The sequence below is a fragment of the Salvelinus namaycush genome, chromosome 16 (assembly GCF_016432855.1).
Source record: "Salvelinus namaycush isolate Seneca chromosome 16, SaNama_1.0, whole genome shotgun sequence".
NCBI classification, from domain to species: Eukaryota; Metazoa; Chordata; class Actinopteri; order Salmoniformes; family Salmonidae; genus Salvelinus; species Salvelinus namaycush.
Window position 1 is genome coordinate 20,403,695 of NC_052322.1, and position 22,970 is coordinate 20,426,664.

General features: G+C 44.2%; 1 protein-coding gene across 1 annotated transcript; it reads right to left on the minus strand.

Annotated features, from left to right (window-relative positions):
• Positions 1-998: 998 nt before the first annotated feature.
• Positions 999-19,448, minus strand: LOC120061555 (PDZ domain-containing protein 4-like). The gene is given in 9 exon segments (XM_039011470.1): positions 999-1,569; positions 1,630-1,919; positions 1,995-3,005; positions 6,594-6,695; positions 6,794-6,856; positions 6,944-7,042; positions 7,182-7,262; positions 7,406-7,705; positions 19,389-19,448. Coding segments are annotated over 9 exon segments (2,577 nt in total).
• Positions 19,449-22,970: the final 3,522 nt, after the last annotated feature.

Sequence of the window (22,970 nt, forward strand, 5' to 3'; positions counted from 1 at the left end):
GTCAAAGAACCACTTTCAACTCCTCAGATTGTGCTGTCATACTATATAAGTAACTCCACCGCAGAATACGGTCGTACCAGCCATCAGAAGACACGTTCAAGACGATTTCCTCAACTCTCAACCACCAGAGATATAGTTGTCATGTTTCCTGTGCTGTGGGATTTGGTGTGCTTTTTTTCCCTCACTGCTTCTCAATTTATTCATATTAAAACGTGCTTATCAGATCTTACCACAATGTCGACGTTTCATTCGTCAGTCACTTTGTTCTTGTTGGCCAATGTGCTTTGTATACTCTATGTAAATGTCATACACAAGCTTATTAGTGGGCATTCGAGGCGCTGTCCTTATAAGAATGGTATAGCAAAGAAACGCTGGTCAATAGCTACAGATTGGTTTATTTCACCAGCGCTTTTCACTCTTGTCTTGCCTACCTGCTTACGTTTATAATTCTCTCAGGCAGAAATTACAGCTTGCAATATGGGTTACCGGTAATTATGTTCTCTTCTACACTGCACCATTCTCTCCCTTCCCCTCTTTTCCTTCGTCACAGCTGTTGGTAACTAAGGAGAAGGTTGTACAGTCTATCACCCAATCTCTCCAATATGCAGTGACAGATCACAGTCGACAGTGGGTTTCTTTCCCTCTCCAAAGCAACCCACTTCCTCTGGAACATTTATTTCAATCACTCCTACACTTCCTCTCTACCTCACTTTGTTGGTCACCCTCCTCTCTTCTTTCTCATTCTTCCACCCTCTCCTCTCTTCTTTCTCGTTCTTCCACCCTCTCCTCTCTTCTTTCTCGTTCTTCCACCCTCTCCTCTCTTCTTTCTCGGTCTTCCACCCTCTCCTCTCTTCTCCTCTTCTTTCTCGGTCTTCCACCCTCCTCTCTTTCTCGGTCTTCCACCCTCTCCTCTCTTCTTTCTCGGTCTTCCACCCTCTCCTCTCTTCTTTCTCGGTCTTCCACCCTCTCCTCTCTTTCTCGGTCTTCCACCCTCTCCATTAGACAGTGGTGACTGACAGCAGAGGGTTGTAGACCTTCTTGCCGTCAGGTGACCTGGTTCCGTGGGCCAGTAGTTCCTGGATGGTGATCCAGTTGTCCAGGATCCTACGGCTCCGTTTCTTCTGGCTCCTCCTGTGGCTCAGCTCCAAGATGGTAGTGGGCTCCTGTCCCTGCGGAGCCCCCTGTTGTCCACCGCCACTGTACTCCCTATCCCTCTCCCTCAGGCAGTCCAGCCTGCTCTGCATCATAAACTCCCTGCGTCTGCGCTGTTCCCTGGCCCTGAGAAGCTGCTGCTTCCTTTCCTCCTTGGACCAATAGCGGCCCATCTTCATCTCGCTGATGGCATCGTCGTCCGTGGTCATGCCGCTGCGCTCCTCCCGGATCTTAATGGCCCGGGCCTTCAGGAGGCGGTCCCTAACGGGCCGCTTGGCAACATAGCGGGATCCGTCGCTGCGTACTTTGACCTTCCACTCCATACGCGGTGAGGCCGGCGGAGGCAGGGGAGGGGGGATGGGTAAGGATGGCATGGACACAGGGCCCTGGGGGATGTCCTTGCATGTGCTCCCCAGGCTCATGGGACTCTCGCTTCCATCCCTGGGTCTCTCCAGGCCCTCGGATGTGGAGGGGGACCTCAGCTGCATGCAGCTCTGGTAGCGCTGGGGGATTCTGGAGCCAGAGTGGCGGCGGGACAGATAAGGGCTGTTCTCAGCGCTACGCCCTTCCCTCCCCTCCACTGTTCCATTGGTTTTGGGGCATCTCACCCCTCCGTCTGACCCCCTCCTTGCCCCCCCGTCACGGGACAGGGATCTGAACTTGGCCCCTCTCGGGCTAGAGGTCTTGACTTCCGATCCCCTCCTGTGTGAGCTAGGGGAGTAGGGCTGGTTCAGGTTAGCCTGCCCCCTCTCACTCCTGCCTCCCCTCTCCCTGTGCCGGCTGGGGGTTCGAGACGGCAAAGAGGCAGAGTCTCCCCCCTCCAAGCTGCTGTGGCCATGTGCAGAGGGGGAGGGATACTGTTCGCTGACCAGAGGGGTGCTCCTGCAGCTCTCCCCTCCTGTGTTGTAGGCGCTGGTGCTGTCCTTGTCGGAGCGCTCCCTCTCAGGCAACTCATTAATGTCTGACAGCTCATGGTGACAGGACTCCTCGCTAACCAAAGGAGCCACCCGCCCAGCCCCGGCCCCACCTCCAGCCCCACTTTCCTCCTCCAGGGGCCATGCCTTGAGACAGCGCTCCCGGAGCTGCTGCATCTTCTGGGCCCTCAGGATGTTACGACACTTAAACTCCAGGTGGCGTAGCTCCTCTTCCACGAGGGCCATCTCATGCTGCATCAGGCTCTCATTCCTATTCACATCCAGAGGAACCCCCCCATCGCCCCCCTGTTCCCCATGACCCTCATGCTCCCCCAGCAGCAGAAGAGCATTGCTGTTCTTCTCATAATAACACTTGATCTCCAGGAGCTCCCTGTACCTCTCACACTCTTCTTCTGTCAGACCCGGCATCATCATCATCACTGGGTCAGCTGCGTAGACCCTCTCCCCTGCCAGGTCACCACCTCCTCCCCCACTCAGACAGTCCAGACCCAGTAGAGAGTCAGTGCTGAAGTGGAACTCTGTGGAGTGGCCATGTAGAAGGGGTGGGGTGTCCCTGTCCCCCTGGCCAGAGTGGAACCTGCGCATGCTGCCGGGGGTGTTGGTGGCGTTGGTGGTGGGGGCGCTGGTCTGGTCGTCTCCTAGTAGGTCGTGTTCTGAGGACTCCTCATTGCGGGTACTCTCGTCTGTACGGCCCACCCCACTGTCCAACTCCTGGCTGTTACTCAGCAACGTGTGGAGCAGGCCTGGAGAGTCACGGTGACCTCGCCCGCGGATTACCACCACACCACCCCCACCCACGACCCCTGGTCCTTCACCCAGCATGGAGGCCCTGTTCCACAGCTGATGGGGGCTGGGCAGGTGGACAGCGTTATCCAGAACCTCCAGTTCCAGTTCATCTGGGTCCAGCTGGTTGTCATTCTAAGTTGGAGAATGTGTTTCACGGATTGGGTTTATTTTGTTTGATTGCCGTTGTGGTTTCGATATTGAGTTGAGGGTGTCATTGAGGCGGGCAAAGGAGAAAGGAAAAGAAAGATTGAAATTATATATTAGATTGAACAGGTTCAATTTCTTGTACTCTTGGGAACCTCATACAACATGTTACAGAGGTATGTCTGTTAGCGTTTATCTCAGTCACTAGATGGCGGTAGGATGGCGGTAGGAGCTAAGGTAATGTGTGATTTCATTACCATTTTAAAGGCATTTTTTCTGAGGGGTATTTTCCACTGAGCTGTCTGGATGAAAAGAAGGAAATTTGGTCCCAAAGTTAAATGTATGCACATGCATGCACACCCACCCACCCAACTATATGCATGCATGCACGCACACACATGCACTTACAAGCGCGCACACAAACACACACCACCACCACTCTGTGCGGTGTTTTTACTACCAGTGAATAGTACAGGAGGATTACAAATTGCTTGTTTTAATTAACTCCCTTTATCCAGATCCCCCTGCGATATTGATTAAATGTGTATGCTTTAATTCAGCAAACAAATCACCGCTCAGAGTGGAGTTGATTACATTTAACCCTTAGAAACCTGGACCCAGTTTTTCTTGGATAAACAAAATTGAAAGAAGTGAAAGGAGACTCCAAATAACGTATTTCTGGAAAATAAATATAAAAACTGTTGGTATGCAAAGAATCTATGCAAATGTGTGGTTTGCATCACTTAATGCCCTATGTTTCATATATATAACAAACTTTCAAGTGACTGAATATTTTTGCTCATAGTGTCATTACAAAGATTGGCCACCAGATGGTGACAAAACTTTATTGCGATCACTTCAAGTTATTCCTTTTTATGTATTGATCGTGTGCAGACACTTTACCAGGTGTTTAAAGACAATGTTGCATATATGTAACATTGGGCTTTAAAGGGTTAATTGATTTGGTTTACACTTGAATTGTTTAACTGGATTCAAGTTGAGAGATATTATTATTCAAAAAACCCTTAATTTCATTATTTCTCTGTCGCTCTCTCTTGCTCTTTCCAGACTGTTGAATAATTCCTTAATATCTGCTCATATATACCGTCCTTGGATGATCCCCATCTATTTTCCTCTCTTCACTCTGCATTTTCAATGTGAGACTATACTTTATCGATGAATCTTATTATTATAGTTGTATTTTTTGTAAGATTACATTTGTTGTCCTTTTTTTTAACAATACTAAACATAGACAAACCATCAACAACATACAGACGCACACAAACATTCATAACATCACCCCTGCACAGACCCACCTGCTCACACCCCCATCTCCCCCTGCCACATGGCCTCAGACTGCACTATTTGGTTTCTCTCCGTCTCCCACACAGTTTCAACATTTAGATAATAAAGCATTAGGCCTTTCCATTGTGTTAACGATAGAGGATTGGTTGATTTCCATTTTTTAAGTATATGTTTTTTCAAGATGATTGACTAGAAAAGTATCTTCCAACCATCTCACTGAAGCCTCATATGCCATGTCTTGGAATAGGCAGACAGAGTAAAAGTACATTTACATTGACAGCCAACTTTCCAACTCCACCCACAACTCATGGGCTTAATTTGTGAACTTTGTCCCTTGTGTAATAAATGATAAACATTAGTTTATACTGGATTAAGCGTACATTTTCGTTAACTGTAATGTCATTAGTTAAGTTCCAACACTCCATCTTGTGCTAATATCAGTTATTTTTCATTCTTGGTTCCAATTGTTTATATTTTTTCTAGGAGATTGTCAGGTAGATAGGCCTTCTGCAAGGTTTTGTTTAACTTACCTATCATATGAATAGCATTTTCTGACTCAAATAGGATTGCTCTGACATCCAAAAGATTTCAAATAGAAATATCTTGATATGAAACATTTAAGTTACGTGTATTTGAAAATATCTACATTTGTCAGTCCAAAATAGCTTTTTAATGATTTAATGGAAATGCATTGATTTCCTTTTACTAAGCCATTTACGGTTCTATGCCTTTAGTTTTCCATGTGGACCAATTTATCTGTGAATTGTGAAAAGCTGTCCAAGGATTGTTCCATAGGGTTGTGTTTTCAGGGAGTGATACTGGTTCTTGTAGAATCCATTTCATTTTCTTCCATAATGTTATGGTGTTCCTAACCATGAAATTGTATTGTTATTCTGGCTGCAGTTTTAGTCTGCCCTGCATCTCACGTCTCTCTGCAGATTCGAGGGTGCCAGATGAATAAAGGGAATTTGAGGGTACTTGCAGTGGTGACTTTGTCTGGGTAGCAGCCTACATTTAATGGCCCTCTCTTAAATCTGCCCTCTAGCTCATTCTGGGCTGAATGTGGACTGCATTCTGATTTCAACACTCTGAGTGTGTCTCAGAGCACACACACATTTGTTTTTGCATGGCTGTGTGTGAGAAGGTATATTGGTGTGTGTCTATGCCTCATGCATCACTCTCAGTATAAAAATGGTCAACTATGCCGTTCCATCTGGAGGTGTGTGTGTTCAGTGACTACCCATTGTGTATATATATACATTATGGGATGTCCTGGCACTGTGTCCTTATGTCTGTTGAGCTGTGACCTTGAGGGAAACAAAGCAATGCCACATTGGCACGTACTGAAAACAACCAGGCTCTCCCTCTCCTCGCTAGCTATCGCTCCCGTCCAGCTCCATTTCTCCCTATCTGTCTCCCTCTTACTCCTCTCGCCTTTCCTGTCTCCTTACATGGGTTAACAGGGTAGGGGGAGATTCATAGCTCCAGTCTTATTTATTTTACACAAAGGGTGTGCCTCTAGTGTAGAGGTTCCGATATGACCTTTCTTTATGTCATTTCTCATGTCATTTTTGTTAAGAAACTAGTTGACTTGAATTTGAATTAATTTTGGTGTGAAGAATGAAACATCTTTGGTGGTTATATGGTATTTACTGTACTGTAGTTATCATGGTCTTGGTTGGTTTGTTTATATGGTATTTACTGTACTGTAGTTATCATGGTCTTGGTTGGTTTGTTTATATGGTATTTACTGTACTGTAGTTATCATGGTCTTGGTTGGTTTGTTTATATGGTATTTACTGTACTGTAGTTATCATGGTCTTGGTTGGTTTGGTTATATGGTATTTACTGTACTGTAGTTATCATGGTCTTGGTTGGTTTGTTTATATGGTATTTACTGTATTGTAGTTATCATGGTCTTGGTTGGTTTGTTTATATGGTATTTACTGTACTGTAGTTATAATGGTCTTGGTTGGTTTGGTTATATGGTATTTACTGTACTGTAGTTATCATGGTCTTGGTTGGTTTGTTTATATGGTATTTACTGTACTGTAGTTATCATGGTCTTGGTTGGTTTGTTTATATGGTATTTACTGTACTGTAGTTATCATGGTCTTGGTTGGTTTGTTTATATGTTATTTACTGTACTGTAGTTATAATGGTCTTGGTTGGTTTGGTTATATGGTATTTACTGTACTGTAGTTATCATGGTCTTGGTTGGTTTGTTTATATGGTATATCAGATAGTAAACCAGTTCAGAGGGTCTCTCACCTCTATTTCAGGCCGGGCCAGGAGCAGGGAGATGTTGGTGCTGTCCTCCTGGGTCAGAATGGCCACCGCCTCCTCTCTGTTCTGGATGTCCACCCCGTTTATCTGAGACACAGTCACATCAGAAATGTTCTTGTCTGACCCTGCTTTCTGCTATAAATTATAATAGAACGTTATCTAAAATGTTCTCTCAACAATCCTACCTGTAAGATTCTATCCCCCTCTCGGATACGGCCATCCATAGCAGCTATACTATTGGGGTTGACCTGGAGAGAGTGACAGAGGATTAGGTTAGATGGCAAACAGGCGATCAGAGCAAGTATAACCCTCATCCTCACTCCCATCCTCCTCACCTCGCCCACATAGATCCCCAGGTCCTCCTCATCGTCTGTCCGGTAGCACACCGTTAACCCCAGCTTGTCCTGCTGACGAGACTTATACAGCTCCACCTCCTATTGAAATGTGTGGCAGACAAAACACACATGTTAAACACATGAACACTGGTAATGGAGATGGAGAGGGCATGAAGAATGGGATTGCTGTTGAATTACACGGTCGGCAATTTAATTTGACAGGAAAATGTAGCCTCACCTCATACTCCAACTCATCCTGCCTGAGATCCGCCTCATGCTGAGTGATGTCAAAGTAGTCATTGGGGTCATAATATTCAGGCTCTAAAAGGCTGAGAAGAAAACATAGAGAATATGTCAGTGTATCAAAATTTAAGCAGAGCTACAAACTGCAGAGCTTTCAAACATCTTATGGAAATTGAAAAGTAAATTGAATTCTCTCTCTCACACACACGCACACTCCACTCACAGCTCGTTGAGCAGGTTGGGTTCCAGGATGGGTGGCAGTGGAGGGGAGGGGGGCGGGTGAGGGGGCGGGGCTCCACCTGGGTGGTGGGCGGTCCTTCCCAGAGTCAACATGTGTTGGAAGCTGATGTCAGTCTGAGTGCCGCTGTCCACACAGTCAGTCAGCCCCCCTGGAACTGCTGCTGTCCCTGCCAGTCCCGCCCGCCGCCGGGCCCCCCTCTTCAACACGTGAGACAGCAGAGGGTCTCGCACATCCAGGGTGGGGTCCCGTGAAAGACAGGACAGCTCCTTACCATTCACCTAGAGGAGGGGAGCGAGAACAGAGGTCAGATAGGAGAAGGTCGTGGAAAAGGAGAAGAAAGGAAGAGTAGAGGAGTGCTGTCTAGAACCCAAAACGGTTCCTCGGATATCCCTATAGGAGAACCCTTTGAAGAACCCTTTTGGGTTCCATGTAAAACCCTTTACAAAGAGGGTTCTAGATGGAACCCAAAAGAGTGCTACCTGGAACCAAAACGGGTTCTACCTGAAACCAAAAAGGGTTCTCCTACGGGGACAGCCAAAGAACCCTTTTGGAACCCTTTTTTCTAAGTGTGGTGAAGAATGATTAAACACAAAGGAGTACCAGGGCACATACAGAGGGAGACGTGGAGAAATTGAGAGAGACTAACACAAAGATGGAAAATAAGCAGTTTATAGAGAGAAAGGGCAATGAGTGGAGAGAGTGTGTGATTACAAAACAGGTGCACCAAACAGGAGTATAGATAGCAGACTTTGAGCCACATTAGAGGATCTCTCGCTAGACATTCAGACAGAACAAGGTTAGGTCACTGTGTGTTAAACTGAGCCACAACACAAGGACTGAGGAGGAGAATACATGACACATACAGACAGGCCTAAGACACAGAACTAGAGTTAGACAGCCAACAGATAGCCATTGAAGATAACAGAGAATAACACAGTACACCTCAACACAGAGAAATGTGTAGGTTTAGTGTATGTTAATAATACACACATCACATGTAGGGTTACAAAGGCACATCACAGTATGTGGTACATTTCTCTCAACTTAAAAGGTTTTGATATCACACAGCGGGGGAGAAGAAAAACTTTATACTGAGACCTTCAATCGACCTTCTCCATCAAAAGGACACAACGTGTTACTTATTTGACCCTTCTGTTGAGAGAGGGAGAGCAATGGAATCATTAGAGAAGAGAAGACTTACGTTAATAGGGTAGGCTCTGAGGAAAAGGTGAAAGTGCAATGTTGTTGTAAGGAAATGGGTTATTACTGGTTGAGAGAAATGCTGCCTGTTGGTAGACTAATCTCTGTATTAGTCCTAAATCCCTCTGCATGTGTCTAACCATGCTGTACATGATCCTCTCTCTAGCCTCATTTATACCTAGCGCTAACATGTGTCCTTTGTCCAGATCTTATCCACATTTTGATTGTTTTTCATTCTCAGAAATATGTCTACACATGGTATTAAAATGTGTTTCTTATCAATCCACTGTGTCCACATTGTGACCACATTTCCTGTTCCCTCCCTGTATGCCAATTATTTGACAGCTATTTTTCAAAATAATATTTATTTTCCCTATTTTAATACACACTTTGATGTCATAAGTCAATGATGCCACCTGCCAATGATTTTAGAAGGTGAGATAATGATGATTTAAATGGTTTCACTGTTCAGATCCCTCTACACTTGCTAACATGTGCCTGACTACCTCCGTAGGTAGTCACAATGCGTCTTTTAATCATCTACACCTGTCTGGAAATGTGGGCATAATGAGAATGTGGACAAGATCAGGACAAAGGATGCATGTCAGAACCAGGTATAAACTGGGCTTCTGTGAACCAACACAACTCAGTCACATAGAATACATCTTGGCACACAGTGTAAATCAATGTGTGCCAACCCAGCCTAATAGATAAACCCACATGTCTGTGAAGCCTCTCTCTCTCTCTCTCTCTATATATATATATATATATATATATATAAATATATATATATATATATATATATATGAGAGAAGCAGTGATCCTGGTAAACTGATGCAAGACCCCAAACGTAACGTTTGTTAAGAGGTGAAACATCAAACCACCATTTATACCCTTCTGACCAAATGGTAATGTGCTTTTTGGTGTGTATAGAATCTGCTGGTTGAAGTCATGAGCATATTGCACACAGCTGGGTGAATGTGCGTGAAGGTGTGCGTGTGTGTGTCACAAGTGTGCCTCCATATGTTTTAATGGAGACCTGTAGACAGTATCGAGGTGCTCTGAGTGGCAGAAGACAGACACCTAGGCATACAGACATTGTGTTAGTGCATTCATGGTCACACACCGACCGTGGCTGTCTGGGGATTTCCACATCTTTATACCCTGCTTCCATGCCTCCATCGTTCCCCTCTCTTTTCCTGTCCCCTTCAAATAATCGCAATTCAAATCGATGTTCCCCTGTGCAGTCAACCACAAAAACGTTCTTTCTTTCTCTCTATTCTTTTCCATTTGGTTCTGGCTCTCCATGCCTTTCTGTACCTCCTCTCTCCCTCTCCATGTCTTTCTGTACCTCCTCTCTCCCTCTCCATGCCTTTCTGCACCTCCTCTCTCCCTCTCCATGCCTTTTTGTACCTCATCTCTCCCTCTCCATGCCTTTCTGTACCTTGTCTCTCCCTCTCCATGCCTTTCTGTACCTCCTCTCTCCCTCTCCATGCCTTTCTGTACCTCCTCTCTCCCTCTAAATGCCTTTCTGTACCTCCTCTCTCCCTCTCCATGCCTTTCTGTACCTCCTCTCTCCCTCTCCATGCCTTTCTGTACCTCCTCTCTCCCTCTCCATGCCTTTTTGTACCTCGTCTCTCCCTCTCCATGCCTTTCTGTACCTCCTCACTCCCTCTCTATGATTTCTTTGCTCACACCTCTTTCCAAACCCCACTCCCCTGCCATTGTGTCTCCCTCTTCCTCTCTCCCTTCTGTTGCTCTTTGCCTCTCACTCTCTCTCTTTGCCCCACCCTCTCTCTATATCACTCACTCACTCCCTATTTCGCTCTCTCTCCTCATGCTGCCTCAGCACTCTTCTTTCTCCAGCCCCTCCCTAGAGGATACAAAACATGCGCTTATATCTGTGCCGTTTCCTTCCCTTGCCCATTTCTCCTTCCTATACTAATGACCCTCCATACATCTCTGTCTCTCTCATCCTCTTAATGAGTTATTTCACTTGAAGACAAAATAAGAAACCTAATTTTTTGCATGGCATCTTCCGCCACGCCAAATGGAGTTAACAGTGTGAAGCCTAACTGTATTTTTTATTTGCCAAGTCTAATGAAATTGTCCCTTTACAAAAGCTTGTCCTGCAACTTATATTTTTTCCCTCTCTCTTCTTTTGTCTACACATGATAGGAACCAGGTGAGATGGAGCATTTGAGACAGTGAGTTGTTTTTCTCCTGTAACACCATCATTAGGACCAATGAGGGATAGGGTATATAGAAGACCAGCCCTTTGGCCATTGCTGACAGTCTGAGAACACTTAGAGAGAGGATGGAGGGGGACGCCACTGCATTCATTATCAATGAGAGGCAGTGAGATTGCTTTGAGGATGGCTTCGTACAGGTTCATGGTTGTTGTGCATTAGATTGGAAGGATAACTCATCTTGACGTGTTGCGCAATGCATTATACATCCACTGGTCCATTATGTCAGCTGATTTCATGACCTATAACCTCTGACCTTTGCAGTGTCTCATATTATCCAATGACAGTCAAGACGAATTGCCAATGAGAGAGAGCGAGTAGGGTGTGTATTGCTCATTATTCCACTAAAGTTTTATTAAATAACAGGCGTGAATTGAGACTGAGTTCCATGCCGTTATATATTCCTGTTATTCTCTACGTTATTCGGAGTAGCACAGTAGGGGGGTGTTTGGGAGAGGCTGTGGATGAGGGGTGGGGGTGAAAGAGAGAGGGAGATGAAAGAGAAGCAGGTAGTTCAAAGGGATGAGAGAAAAAGCGAGGGAGAGGCGCTGATGGAGAGCAGCACCGGGGGAAGGGGAGGTAAAATGATGAAGGGTGGTGAAGAAAGAGGAGTGAAATACAAGGACAAAGAAAGAGGGAAGGAGCTTTCGAGGACTCGTAGATTGTAAGTTTATAATACAATTTTACTAATTTTGGGTGTGAATGTCTCATAGCTCCATGCTTGTTGGTAAAGTAAATAGTGGAAACACACAGAGGAACCTCCAGGGAGATGTAGAGGCTTAATGAGGCTTTATCTCCAACCTTTTAGCTCCAGTTTGATGGAATATCTACAGTACACCAGACTCTGGGAGAGGGAAAGACTGAGAATGGGTGGTGTACTGTACACCCACCCAAACATATGAGCAGTAAAGGAGGATTTGACAAATGTATCGACTCATAAACTCTATACTGACTCGTATTCTTCCCTGTGAATAATTTAGCTTATCACTAAAACAATTTGCATAAAAATGAATAATAAACAATCCAAATGGTTTCCCTCCTTCTTTTGTAACGGCTGCATGCTGACCGTGCCCTGCTGCCCTTCACATATTCAATTCTACTTGTTGGGTAATTGATTTTTCTCATCTCTCATGCTTTGAAGGGTCTAGTCCCCTCTTCACAAAATCAATTATATCTGGAGACATGCTCAGTGCCGTCTGGTTCTAACCCCAGCTGTTTGATATCACAGGGGGACATTTACACAGGCCAGTGGGCAGTGGTTGAGCTCAGACATAGACAAAGATGAGCTGCTATTGACTTGGGGACTACTCAAACATTCAGGGAAATTAGGAAACTAATAAACTAACAAGCATATTTTGGGTTAATAGATTGATTCTCAGAAACACCATTATCAATAGAGCTATCAATAACTACAGTCTAAGAAAAAAAGGTTCCAAAAGAGGGCTTCGGCTGTCTCGATAGGAGAACCCTTTTTGGTTCCAGGTAGAACCCTCTGTAGAAAGAGCTCTACAGAGAATCGAAAGGGTTCTACCTGGAACCAGAAAGTGTTCTTCAAAAGGGCAGAAGAACCGTAGATAGATAGCGTAGGCTAGAGTGTAGGCAGATTTGTTTTTCTTGTATTTTTTAAAGCTTATTTTGGAGCTGTATGTATTTGTTTTTGTCTAAGAAAGTGGTAATGTATTTCCACACACACACACACACACACACACACACACACACACACACACACACACACACACACACACACACACACACACACATACACATACACACACACACACACACACACACACACATCCTGACATGACCAGACATACAACCCATAAACCCCCTCTCCTCCATTTGTGACCTCCAACCTAATCACACACACACACACTTAATCATACAAATACAAATTTACCAGAGAGAGGTGTTCCCAAGGGAAAAGATACAGGCATCGTGATAAAGAGGCAGATGAGTTGAATAATAAAAGCCTGCTTTGAGGTGAGTACCAAGCCAATTAGTGAGAGTCAACAGATATTTCCATTTACAGATCATTCTCTTTGGAAGGCCCATAGACCGTGAACCCTCACTGAAAAAGTAATCAGGTTGCTCAGGTTTATCTTTGTCTATGGGAGAATCATATAATGTATATATGAGGAGAATTCCCTCTGAATGTGACTGTCTTTTCGCTTAGTTTTTCAGAGCAAGAGAGTGACGGAAGACAGAAGGAGACAGAAGGTGGAAGCGGAATCTCTGTGGGTGTGACTGTGGGGAGCCGTTTAGATATTTGTAGCCAGAGAAGAAGTCAATCAATGCACAGATGCTGAGGAAGAGAAGAAGAGGGGAAGAGGGGCAGATAGGATTCAATCTAAGACAGGGGAAGGAGACAATGAGAGAGACAGATATTGGTTTGGATACAGAAACATTATGTCTGAGGGAAAAGTCAATCTCAATGTCAGGTTGTCATATCACGACACTCATCGTTGGGATATGTCTATATAATAAAATTGGTGTTTTTATGTGCATTGATATGAGTGAGTGAGTGTATGTGCGTGCATGTAATCTGTGTATGTTTGTCTGTGTACTCTATACACGCTAGTAGGTTATCTTTGAGTGGCCATGTGTTTGCACAGTGTGTATGTCAGAACTTTTCAGTATGAAAAAGGCACATCAGGCTTGTTTAATGACTTCAGTTGCCGTGGCAACGGCCTCGCATTGCAACCCATTCTACAGAGAGGGAGAGAGAGACCGGAGGAGGTAGAGAGGGGCGGAGGGGGAGACTGGAGAGGGGTGTGTGGTGCAGCACAAAATGGATACTGTGCTCTCTGTGTGGTGTAGATACATGAATGTTCTGGTTAGTTTGCAATGCATTACCCATAAACTTAACTAATGCTTATTGTAAATACATAGACTCATGTAGGCTGTAGACACTGATATATGAGGTGACCTTCACCACTTTCACCTGGGGAGTGACAGGAGGCAGAATATACAATATGGGTGTTTACCATGCACAAGACACATGCACCTGTCAGCAGCACATTAATACGTTCCTCCGGCAAGAGAAGATTGTATTCAGACAGACAGAACTAGCCTTTCAGTTGAACGTTATGTTTGCGTTATATGAAGAGTCTAAATTTGAATGTGTAATTACACGTTTGTGAACAGCCCAGAACTAAGCACCAAAACCTCAAACATGCAGTGTTTTAGAAAGCAATGTAATTATGCAAATGTTATTATGCAATGTGATGGGGTTTTTTCTTCCATGATGACACATTTTAATTGTTGGTATTTTATTTGGCATCATGGAGTTTTAAAACAATCAACCTTCTGCCCTGTTAGAAATTCTGTATTTACAACATTGCCTAGAGTTCTTTCAATTCAATAAATGTAATTAAATGGAAATACAAAGTGCCTTTGGATGGACAGCATATTTTATGTAACATTCAGAAGCTTGATCTTCTGCAATCAAACCGTCAGTGTATTCTGTTTGGAATGCTGATGGTCTATCTACATGCCTACCTGCTCCTCTTGACACACCGTTTGCCATCTGGCCTTCCCAAGTTGGGAACACCGATCACCCTATATGTCTGCCAATAGAAGGTGTGTCGGTGTCTCAGTTCTGTGTCTCCTATGTCCATCTCTAACCTCTGTGGTCTTTGTAAGCATTGGCTACACGCTTAGAAAAAAAGGTGCTATCTAGAACCTAAAAGGGTTCTTCGGCTGTCCCCATTGGAGAACCCTTTTTGCTTCCCTTTAGAACCTTTTTTTGTTCCAGGTAGGGTTCTAGATAGAGTTCTACCAGGAACCAAAAAGGATTCTACCTGGAACCAAAATGGTCTATGGGGACATCCAAAGAACCCTTTTAGAACAATCTTTTATTAGAGTGTACAGACTGATTGGACCACAGAGCAAACAGACACACTCCTTGCTACATCACCCAGATGGGACAGAGAACAGCTCTCTGCTGCTATGGCAGAGGAATCAGTGATAAACCACCAGTGTTTGACTCCCTACCACTCCCTGTCTGGATCTCACACAGGGGACTCAGTCTGCCAGTCTGTGGATTTTGTTGTCTGTAAAAGCTGAGCACATTTTTGTATTACTTGAGCTCGCTTCCTTGGGCATACCTTTATGCACAGCTTATTACACAATTGTGTGAATGCTTGATCAGTGAAGTGATATAATCTTCCACTTTATCAAAACACTGACCCCGCATGTGGTCTCTGTCATCATGGCTGACCTCTGTATTGGGGTCACTGAATTTACTGCCATTCTCCCTTATATGCTCCAGACTACACACACACACACACACACACACACACGCGCGCGCACGTACGCAGACATAGATACACACACGAGGGATCAGCAAAGTCACACAAGCCTACCTATTCATCCCAGCTCTGTGAAGCGTTCAAATCAATTACTCCTGTCACCTGAGGGCAATCAACAGAAACAAAGTCCTCTCCTCCCTCCCCCTTTCTTTTTTCCATCTTCTCCTGTCCTTTCTTTGACTCATTACTCTACCACTGGTAGTGCTCATGTCATCCCCTGTTGTTCGCTGCTTTGGCTTTGCCTTGGGCACCAAGTGCAGTTCTGATGACGGGTACAGACTCACATGTCCGGACTCTTTGTCATAAAACCATAAAAATAGAATAACAACACATACAGTATATATCAATATGCATTTGACAGATCATGTTGTGATTCTGCTGATACAAGGGAATATGGATATTGAAGCTGATTCCTGGGTATTATATTTTTATGTTTCATTTTTATTCAGTCTCACTGGCATTACCGCAAAGCAAAACCAGCCCTTAAAGTTGATTGACACGCCTGCACGTCACACGGTGACGTCCTTTTGAATATTGAACAGCTTGCTAGAGACCATTTCTTGCAGTGGCTGCAGCTCATGCCGCGTTCAAAACAACTGGGAACTTGGAAGTCTCCGACTTCCAACTTCAGTGTGTTCAAGACAACTGGGAACCTGGGGAAAAACAAGTTCCCGACTGGGATTTTTTTTTTTAATGGTTGTCCAACTCGGAGTTCCAAGTCGGAAACTCGGGCATCTTTCTAGAGCACCAACTTTCCGACCTGAAGATCAGGAGTTCTCAGTTGTCTTGAAAGCGGCAGGTAGCCTGGTGGTTAGAGCGTTGGGCCAGTAACCGAAAGGTTGCTGAATCGAGTCCCTGAGCTGACAAGGTAAAAATCTGTCGTTCTTCCCCTGAGCAAGGCAGTTAACCCACTGTTCCCCGGGCCCTGAGCAAGGCAGTTAACCCACTGTTCCCCGAGCCCTGAGCAAGGCAGTTAACCCACTGTTCCCCAGGCCCTGAGCAAGGCAGTTAACCCACTGTTCCCCAGGCCCTGAGCAAGGCAGTTAACCCACTGTTCCCCAGGCCCTGAGCAAGGCAGTTAACCCACTGTTCCCTGGGCACTGAAGACGTGGATGTTGATTATGGCAGCCCCCCGCACCTCTCTGATTCAGAGGGGTTGGGTTAAAGCAAAAGATGCATTTAGTTGTACAGCTGACTAGCCTTTCCCAATCCCCTTTTTCTGCCGATATGAAGTTTGTATCTGTTCCATAACATGGGGTTTGTGAAAACTGTGTTTTTCTACACGTGAGACGATCGGGACAACAAAAATGATCAGGAAATTGTCTGTAAAACCTGAACTGTTTGAGTTACAAACTAATAAGTCACCACCATTGAAAGACGAGACTCTAACGAACACGGCCACAGAGTTTCTAAATCCAGAGGCACAACACCGTGAGAATTCAGGGAACACGAAACAGACCAGGCTGGGGATTGGGGTTTGAGAAGACAATGAGATGAGTGAAAAATGATTCCTTAGTTCTTAATTTTCTAGAAATCTCAAGGCACATCCTGGATTCCAGACAATGTCTTAAGTTGAACAAAACAACGTTACATCATAGGAGTGCCTTTGCTTTGACGGCCTGCACATGCGCAGTTCGATGCGAGACGACCGTTAGACCCGATGACAACCCAAACAACACTGTCGTGTCAGAGACAGTACAAGATAAAGATAGGCACAAACTGCTTCTCCCATAGAAATCCCCGATCCCACTTATAGGCGATGTCATGGCGATGTTTGCTAGCTAATGCTGCCTTCAAAACAACTGGGAACTCAGAAATCTTCGACTTCCAACTTCAGTGCTTTCAAGACAACTGGGAACTCGGAAAAAACAAGGTCAAATCATGACGGCTCTAGAAAGATGCCAGAGTTTCGGACTTGGAATTCTGAGTTGAATGACCGTTCAAAACGATTTTTCACAGTCTAAGCTTTATCCCCCCCAGAGTTCTCAGTTGTCTTTAACGCCCCAGTTCCCAGTTGTTTTGAAGCTAGCCAACATCGTCACGACATTGCCTACAAGTGGGATCAGGGATTTTTATTTGAGAAGCAGTTTGTGCCCATCTTCATACTGTACTGTCTTTGACATGAATGTGTCATTTGTTTTTCTTTTTACGACATCCACATTGTGGATTCAATAAGCTTTTCGGCAGTTGTCTGAAGATAAATGTCACAACGAGCATAGGGGGTAAAAAATGGCATGAATAAAGTGACCAAACATGGGTAAAAAAAATATATATTAATCCTGAGTTTTCTAATATCTCTCAGATATAGGACAGACAATTCAAAACCTTATTCCTTATGATACATTTTTTGACTGTCTGTTTTGCCATATACAAATGTGTTAATCAATGCGTTTATATGGGCTATTCGAAGGCCAAATCAAACACATTTTTTATTTTTTAAATTATACCTACAGGGGTCCTAAAATTCCAAATCAAATGGCTAAACTATACATTTTATTACCATCTTAAAACAATCCAATATGCTAGCTTAGTAAATATTGCGATCGAAGGGCTTAGACCTACCAGGGTTAAACCTACGTAGGCTTTGGAACGTACTCCATTTAATATGATATGTTAATATGATATGTTACAAATGGAATAATGGTGTGGTTACCTAACACAAAAACGAAAGTAGGGAGGATGGGTGGGGGATACCGCGACAGTCTAGCAATCCAAAGGTTGCGTGTTTGAGTCGGTGACAACTGTAGCAATTTAGCTAACCCTTCCCATAACCCTTTTCCTAACCTTAACCTAATTCTCCTAACCTTCAACATTAAGGATCCTAACCTTTATCGTTGGTTCTCCTAACCTGCAATGTAAATTATCCTAACTTTTGTCATTATGACACAACAAGCAGCATGGTCTCAGAGCAAGACGTATAATACTATACGTCCTCCAAGATGTATGAAACCTCCAATTCGTATAATATTGTACAACCGCTATTCCATTTGTAACGTACATAACATATCATACTAAATGGAGGGATACCAATTTACATCCCAAATCCAAAAAATTTGAATGCCCAAGAGACCAGCTTGGCAAAACCTACATAAGACTTGCACACCTAGATGTGCTTGCACATGTACCGTCTCTCAGTTGCTAAATGCTGCTGTTGCTTAGGCTGTAACCGTGGCAACCCTTCAGCGCAACCCCTTGACAATAACTATTTTGGCGTTGAGCTAAAACCAAAGCATCTTACACTATTCCCTGCAGTATCCCAGTGAAAATCTGGCCCCTCAGTGTCTCCCTCTCAGATGTAATTGGGCTCTACAGGGCTTTTCACAATAACTACAATAATTATAACAGAGTATGAATATAGTTATGATTATTATAATGACATGATTGCTGCAACTGCGAGAGAGTGGTTGTGGTTGCACAAGTACAAGTACAAATGGATTACTGATCTTATTTTATGCGTAGCCTATGCCTTATCTAATCATTGAAATGCCTGTGTTCAATGAAACCTTGGTAAATAATATAATATGAATATGAATATGCCTGCATTATGAATTTTGTCCCAATAATAATCATATTCTGTAGATTGATGATGTTGTTATTTTTCTCATATGTTTTGTTCCTCCAAAAAATCTGTCATCATTATGGCTGTTGTAATTACATTGTTCATAATCATTTTACTGTGAGCCCCTCTGTAAAAGCTTGCACTGCTTGTTCATGTGGATGGAGTGTTAAAGTCATCGTTGTGAAAATAATCTGTCAGTTGGTTGTGATGGATGATGGACATTAGACCTATGTGGCGTCGCCATATTGACGCCTGTCTCTGTTTCTACAGTTCGGGGCTACCAGAACATTTTGACTGACAACGCAAACTGTAACCAGACCTCAGGCAGACAGCCACTATACCAGAGAGGTGTCAATATGGAGAGGCTGTGTCAGTATCAAGACAGCAAGAGAGGAGGAGAGAGGAGGAGAGAGGAGTGTTAATAGAGTTGGTACTACTGTAAGCTAGATGGAAGAGAAAGAGAGAGAGTGAGAGAGACAGTGAGAGAGAGAGAGAGAGAGAGAGAGAGAGAGAGAGAGAGAGAGAGAGAGAGAGAGAGAGAGAGAGAGAGAGAGAGAGAGAAAGCAACAAGGGAACAAGAGAAACAAGAGAAAAACAGAGAGACAAAGAGAGAGAGAGAGCGAGAGAGAGAATCACTCACCTGGAACATGACCCTGTACTGTTCCTCAGGCTTCTGAACCACACACATGTTGCACCCCATGGTGACCTGGACTCAGGCCGGGTGGGGCCAAACCAGTCCAGGAGGTCAGTACCTAAAAATACCCCTCTTTCCCTTTGGGTGTGGCAGTCAGAGAGAGCTTCCCACCGACCTACAGGTCCTGAGTGTCGACCCCTCTTATGTTAGGGCACTATGGATTATGAATCCCAGAGGTTCTCTGTCCCCAAAAACAGTCTGTGTCCCTGTGTCCTGTTCCTCTCTTCTTTTTAGTCAGATTTCAAGTTTTACCATCCTGTAGTGATCCATACATTTACAAAAAGGTTTTGAATGTCTTCCCGTCTGTTTCTGTCCCCATCACAGAGTACAACAATCTTCGTTTGTCTTCATAAGCATGGAGTGGTTCGGTTCAGGTTAGGTTTTGCATGACTCCATCGTGGTCTTTGGATTGGTCAGAAGGAGTAGAAAGGGGAGTGAGGAATGACTAAGGTGACAAGGGAGCTGCTGATGGGTTGGAAAGAAAGACTGACAGATGATCTCAGATGTGTTGATGATCTATTGTGTTGTAATGTATCTAAGACAGTCTATCATAACTATATAATGATGATTCAATAACCTAATAACCACTTCTCACTTCTGTGGAACAGTCTCACCATGTGAGCTGTCTCTCTGAACTAGCTGAGGTTTTTCCCAATGGAACTCGAAGTTAACTCACCCATGTTTTTCCCCTGGTCCCAGCACTCTATCAAAGAAACACTTTCAAAGTTTCAGATGCAAACAGGCACCGATATCAAATAACTTTTCACCTTCCTTTTCCCTTCCCACCTTCTTCGCATTCCAGGTTTAGAAGGATTGCTTCAGTCTTTTCCCAGGTTCCGCTCCTCTTTTGCTCTGGTACTTTCACCTCTTCGGGATAAATGGACTCGTCAGAACCTTTTCATTGGTGCTTATGATCATTGACATTTCCTGGTTTACCTCCATTGAAACTGATGAAGAGGAGAGAGAAAGAATCTACCCACTGAACCATCTAGCCAACGGCCTGAAACTCAAGCCCTGGTCGTCGAGCTAAGATAAGCGGTGTGTATTGGGTACACGAAACCCAATAACACACACACTTGCACAAGCATCACAGTGAGGTAACAACACACCAGGAAGTCGCTGTTGTCCCAACTACACCTCTTTGCCTGATGGTCTGTATCTGTCAGAATAACAACCGCTAAGGACCATTTTCAGGAGGAAGCTGTTTCAGTGAACACGTCTACATACAAAATGTATGTCATTTAAATGTGGAGTATTGGAGGAAAATAGGTTACAGTTGTCGGCTGAAGGGTGTTTGAGACAGACTGGTTGGTTCAGCTAGGTGTTTTGTCAGGTTTCCAGCCAGCACTTTTGACGTTATGGTTCATTTATTAACTAATCGAAAGTGTTTCCAATCCACTGGAATACTGGAGGCTACTGCTCCAGGGTGTCACTGAAGAGAAGATTAGAATTCAATTACAGGCCTGTTAGGCAGAGAACAGGAACCATCCTATTTGGTCATGTTTTAAAATCAATATCACATGCACTAAGGGATTCAATTGGATGTTGTGTTTGCTGGACTATTATTGGGAGATTCAGGACTCGTTACCATCAAGACCACCAATGATAAGCCATGTGTAAAATACTGTGCTTTTTATTTGAAAGATTGAGGTTTAGTGATCTTTCTTTTCCTTATTGAAATGTGTTAATTGATAGTCTTTCACTTTGTCTCTTCTCCTCTCATTTGTATCTCTCATTCAACCTGTGCTTCCACTGTTAAAGTGGGATAAATCAGTGTATTGACTTCAATCCCTGAACTCATTCTTTAATTACCCTCTGTCTTTCTCTCTCCATCTCTAACATAATCCATGCTCAAGTAGAAAGGTACCACATTATACTGTACCCTTGTAACCATTTCTCCATGAGTGTGTATCTCTCCCGTCCTCTCCCCTCTCTGTCTGTCTCATCACCTGGGTTAAACCTTTAAGTCTTATCAGTACCTCCTCCAGGAGACCCTGCAGTCTGAACACCATTCAACATTGTACGCTTTGAAAAGTAAACCTCTGTCCAGCCACCCTCCTGGCAGCAACAAGGTGTTAGCTTCTGTAATCCTTCCTCAAAGCCTCGCTGACTGCACCTGTAATCTCTCCAGACACTCAGTGTAATCCTTAACACTGACAATATATAACCAACTCCAATATAAAAGACCCACACACACAGAGAGAGACATGCACACACGCTTGAAAAACCCCTCCCAGTCTGCTAGGCTAGGCAGTAAGCACTAGAGAGATGCCATTAGCCAGTCTAGTTGTAGAACTGTGGCAGACAGTCACAGCAGGTGCTGAAAGCCAAACAGGCGTGTCAAATGTCCCGACGGTTCCTACGCTCTCTCCATCTCCAGCTCCACATAGAGCCTACCATCGCATGAATCGTATGTGAATTCTAATCTTACCTGGCTACTACTGTAAAAGCTCCAGTTTGAAACCCAGAGCCTGCCATGTGAATGATCTGAGTCAACAGGTATGGACTCACACAGGATGCAACAGACTCAGGGAGGATAGAAAGAGAGGATACGCAAATTGTAAGGATGAGGAAGGATATGAGAGTATTCCCTCTTCCAGAATACTGCAATAATCACTTCTGTCCATCTATGTCCTCACAGACCAAAACAAAGCTCAAACTAGAGCCACAGAAAAAGAAAGTTCATCCATCTTGTGCTGCAAGGAGGAAAGAGCATAAATTCAAGAATGTGAGGCAGCAGCTCTGTAGTAATCCACCTTTTGTCTGTTGGTCATTCTTTTAAAAACCCACAATTAGAAACAAAAGCGTTGAGAGGATTCCATCCAGGTGGTGAGTAGAGTCAGAGTGTGAAGTGCCTCTCTCAGGTTCAACATAAATCACCATCAGCGGACTCTACAAGATGATAGAAATCACTGACGGCTGATTGGAGGATACTCTTGGCTCCTTCCCTCAGGCGAGACGATAAATGCGCTCCCCCACTGCAGCGGGGAACACAAAGGCGGTTCTGCCGCACCATCAAGCCTGCTGCTGCTGCTGAATAAGATTCTACTAGATGCAACACTGTTCTCCCTCCTCTCTCTCTCTCTGGCCCCCTCCCCTAGTCCCCCATATTTTGCCCACACCTCATTTGCTACCCCTCCTCCCCCTCTTCCTCTTTCTATGTCTCTCTCTGTGGGAAACACAGGGCAGGCTCCAGACAGCCTAATGATCTGTTTGCACAATGCAGGTAGCCTATAACAGGAAGGAATGAGAGAGAGTAAGCTACTACATTAAATAATGCACAATCAAGGTGCACTATCAATTCATATTTGACAATATTCATATATCTGTGACACACTGTATGTATCTTGCGTTTCCTTCGGTCCTTGGGAGTATTGCAAGTATCAATTGCTTATATGATAAGGTACCAATGATTATATGGGATATAAACTGTACTAGACAAGCATAAAGGACATTTAAAAAAGCCTCTGGCCGCCTGTGAATTTAAATGAGTTGATGCCCTGACTCACAGAAAAGAGAGGAACACAG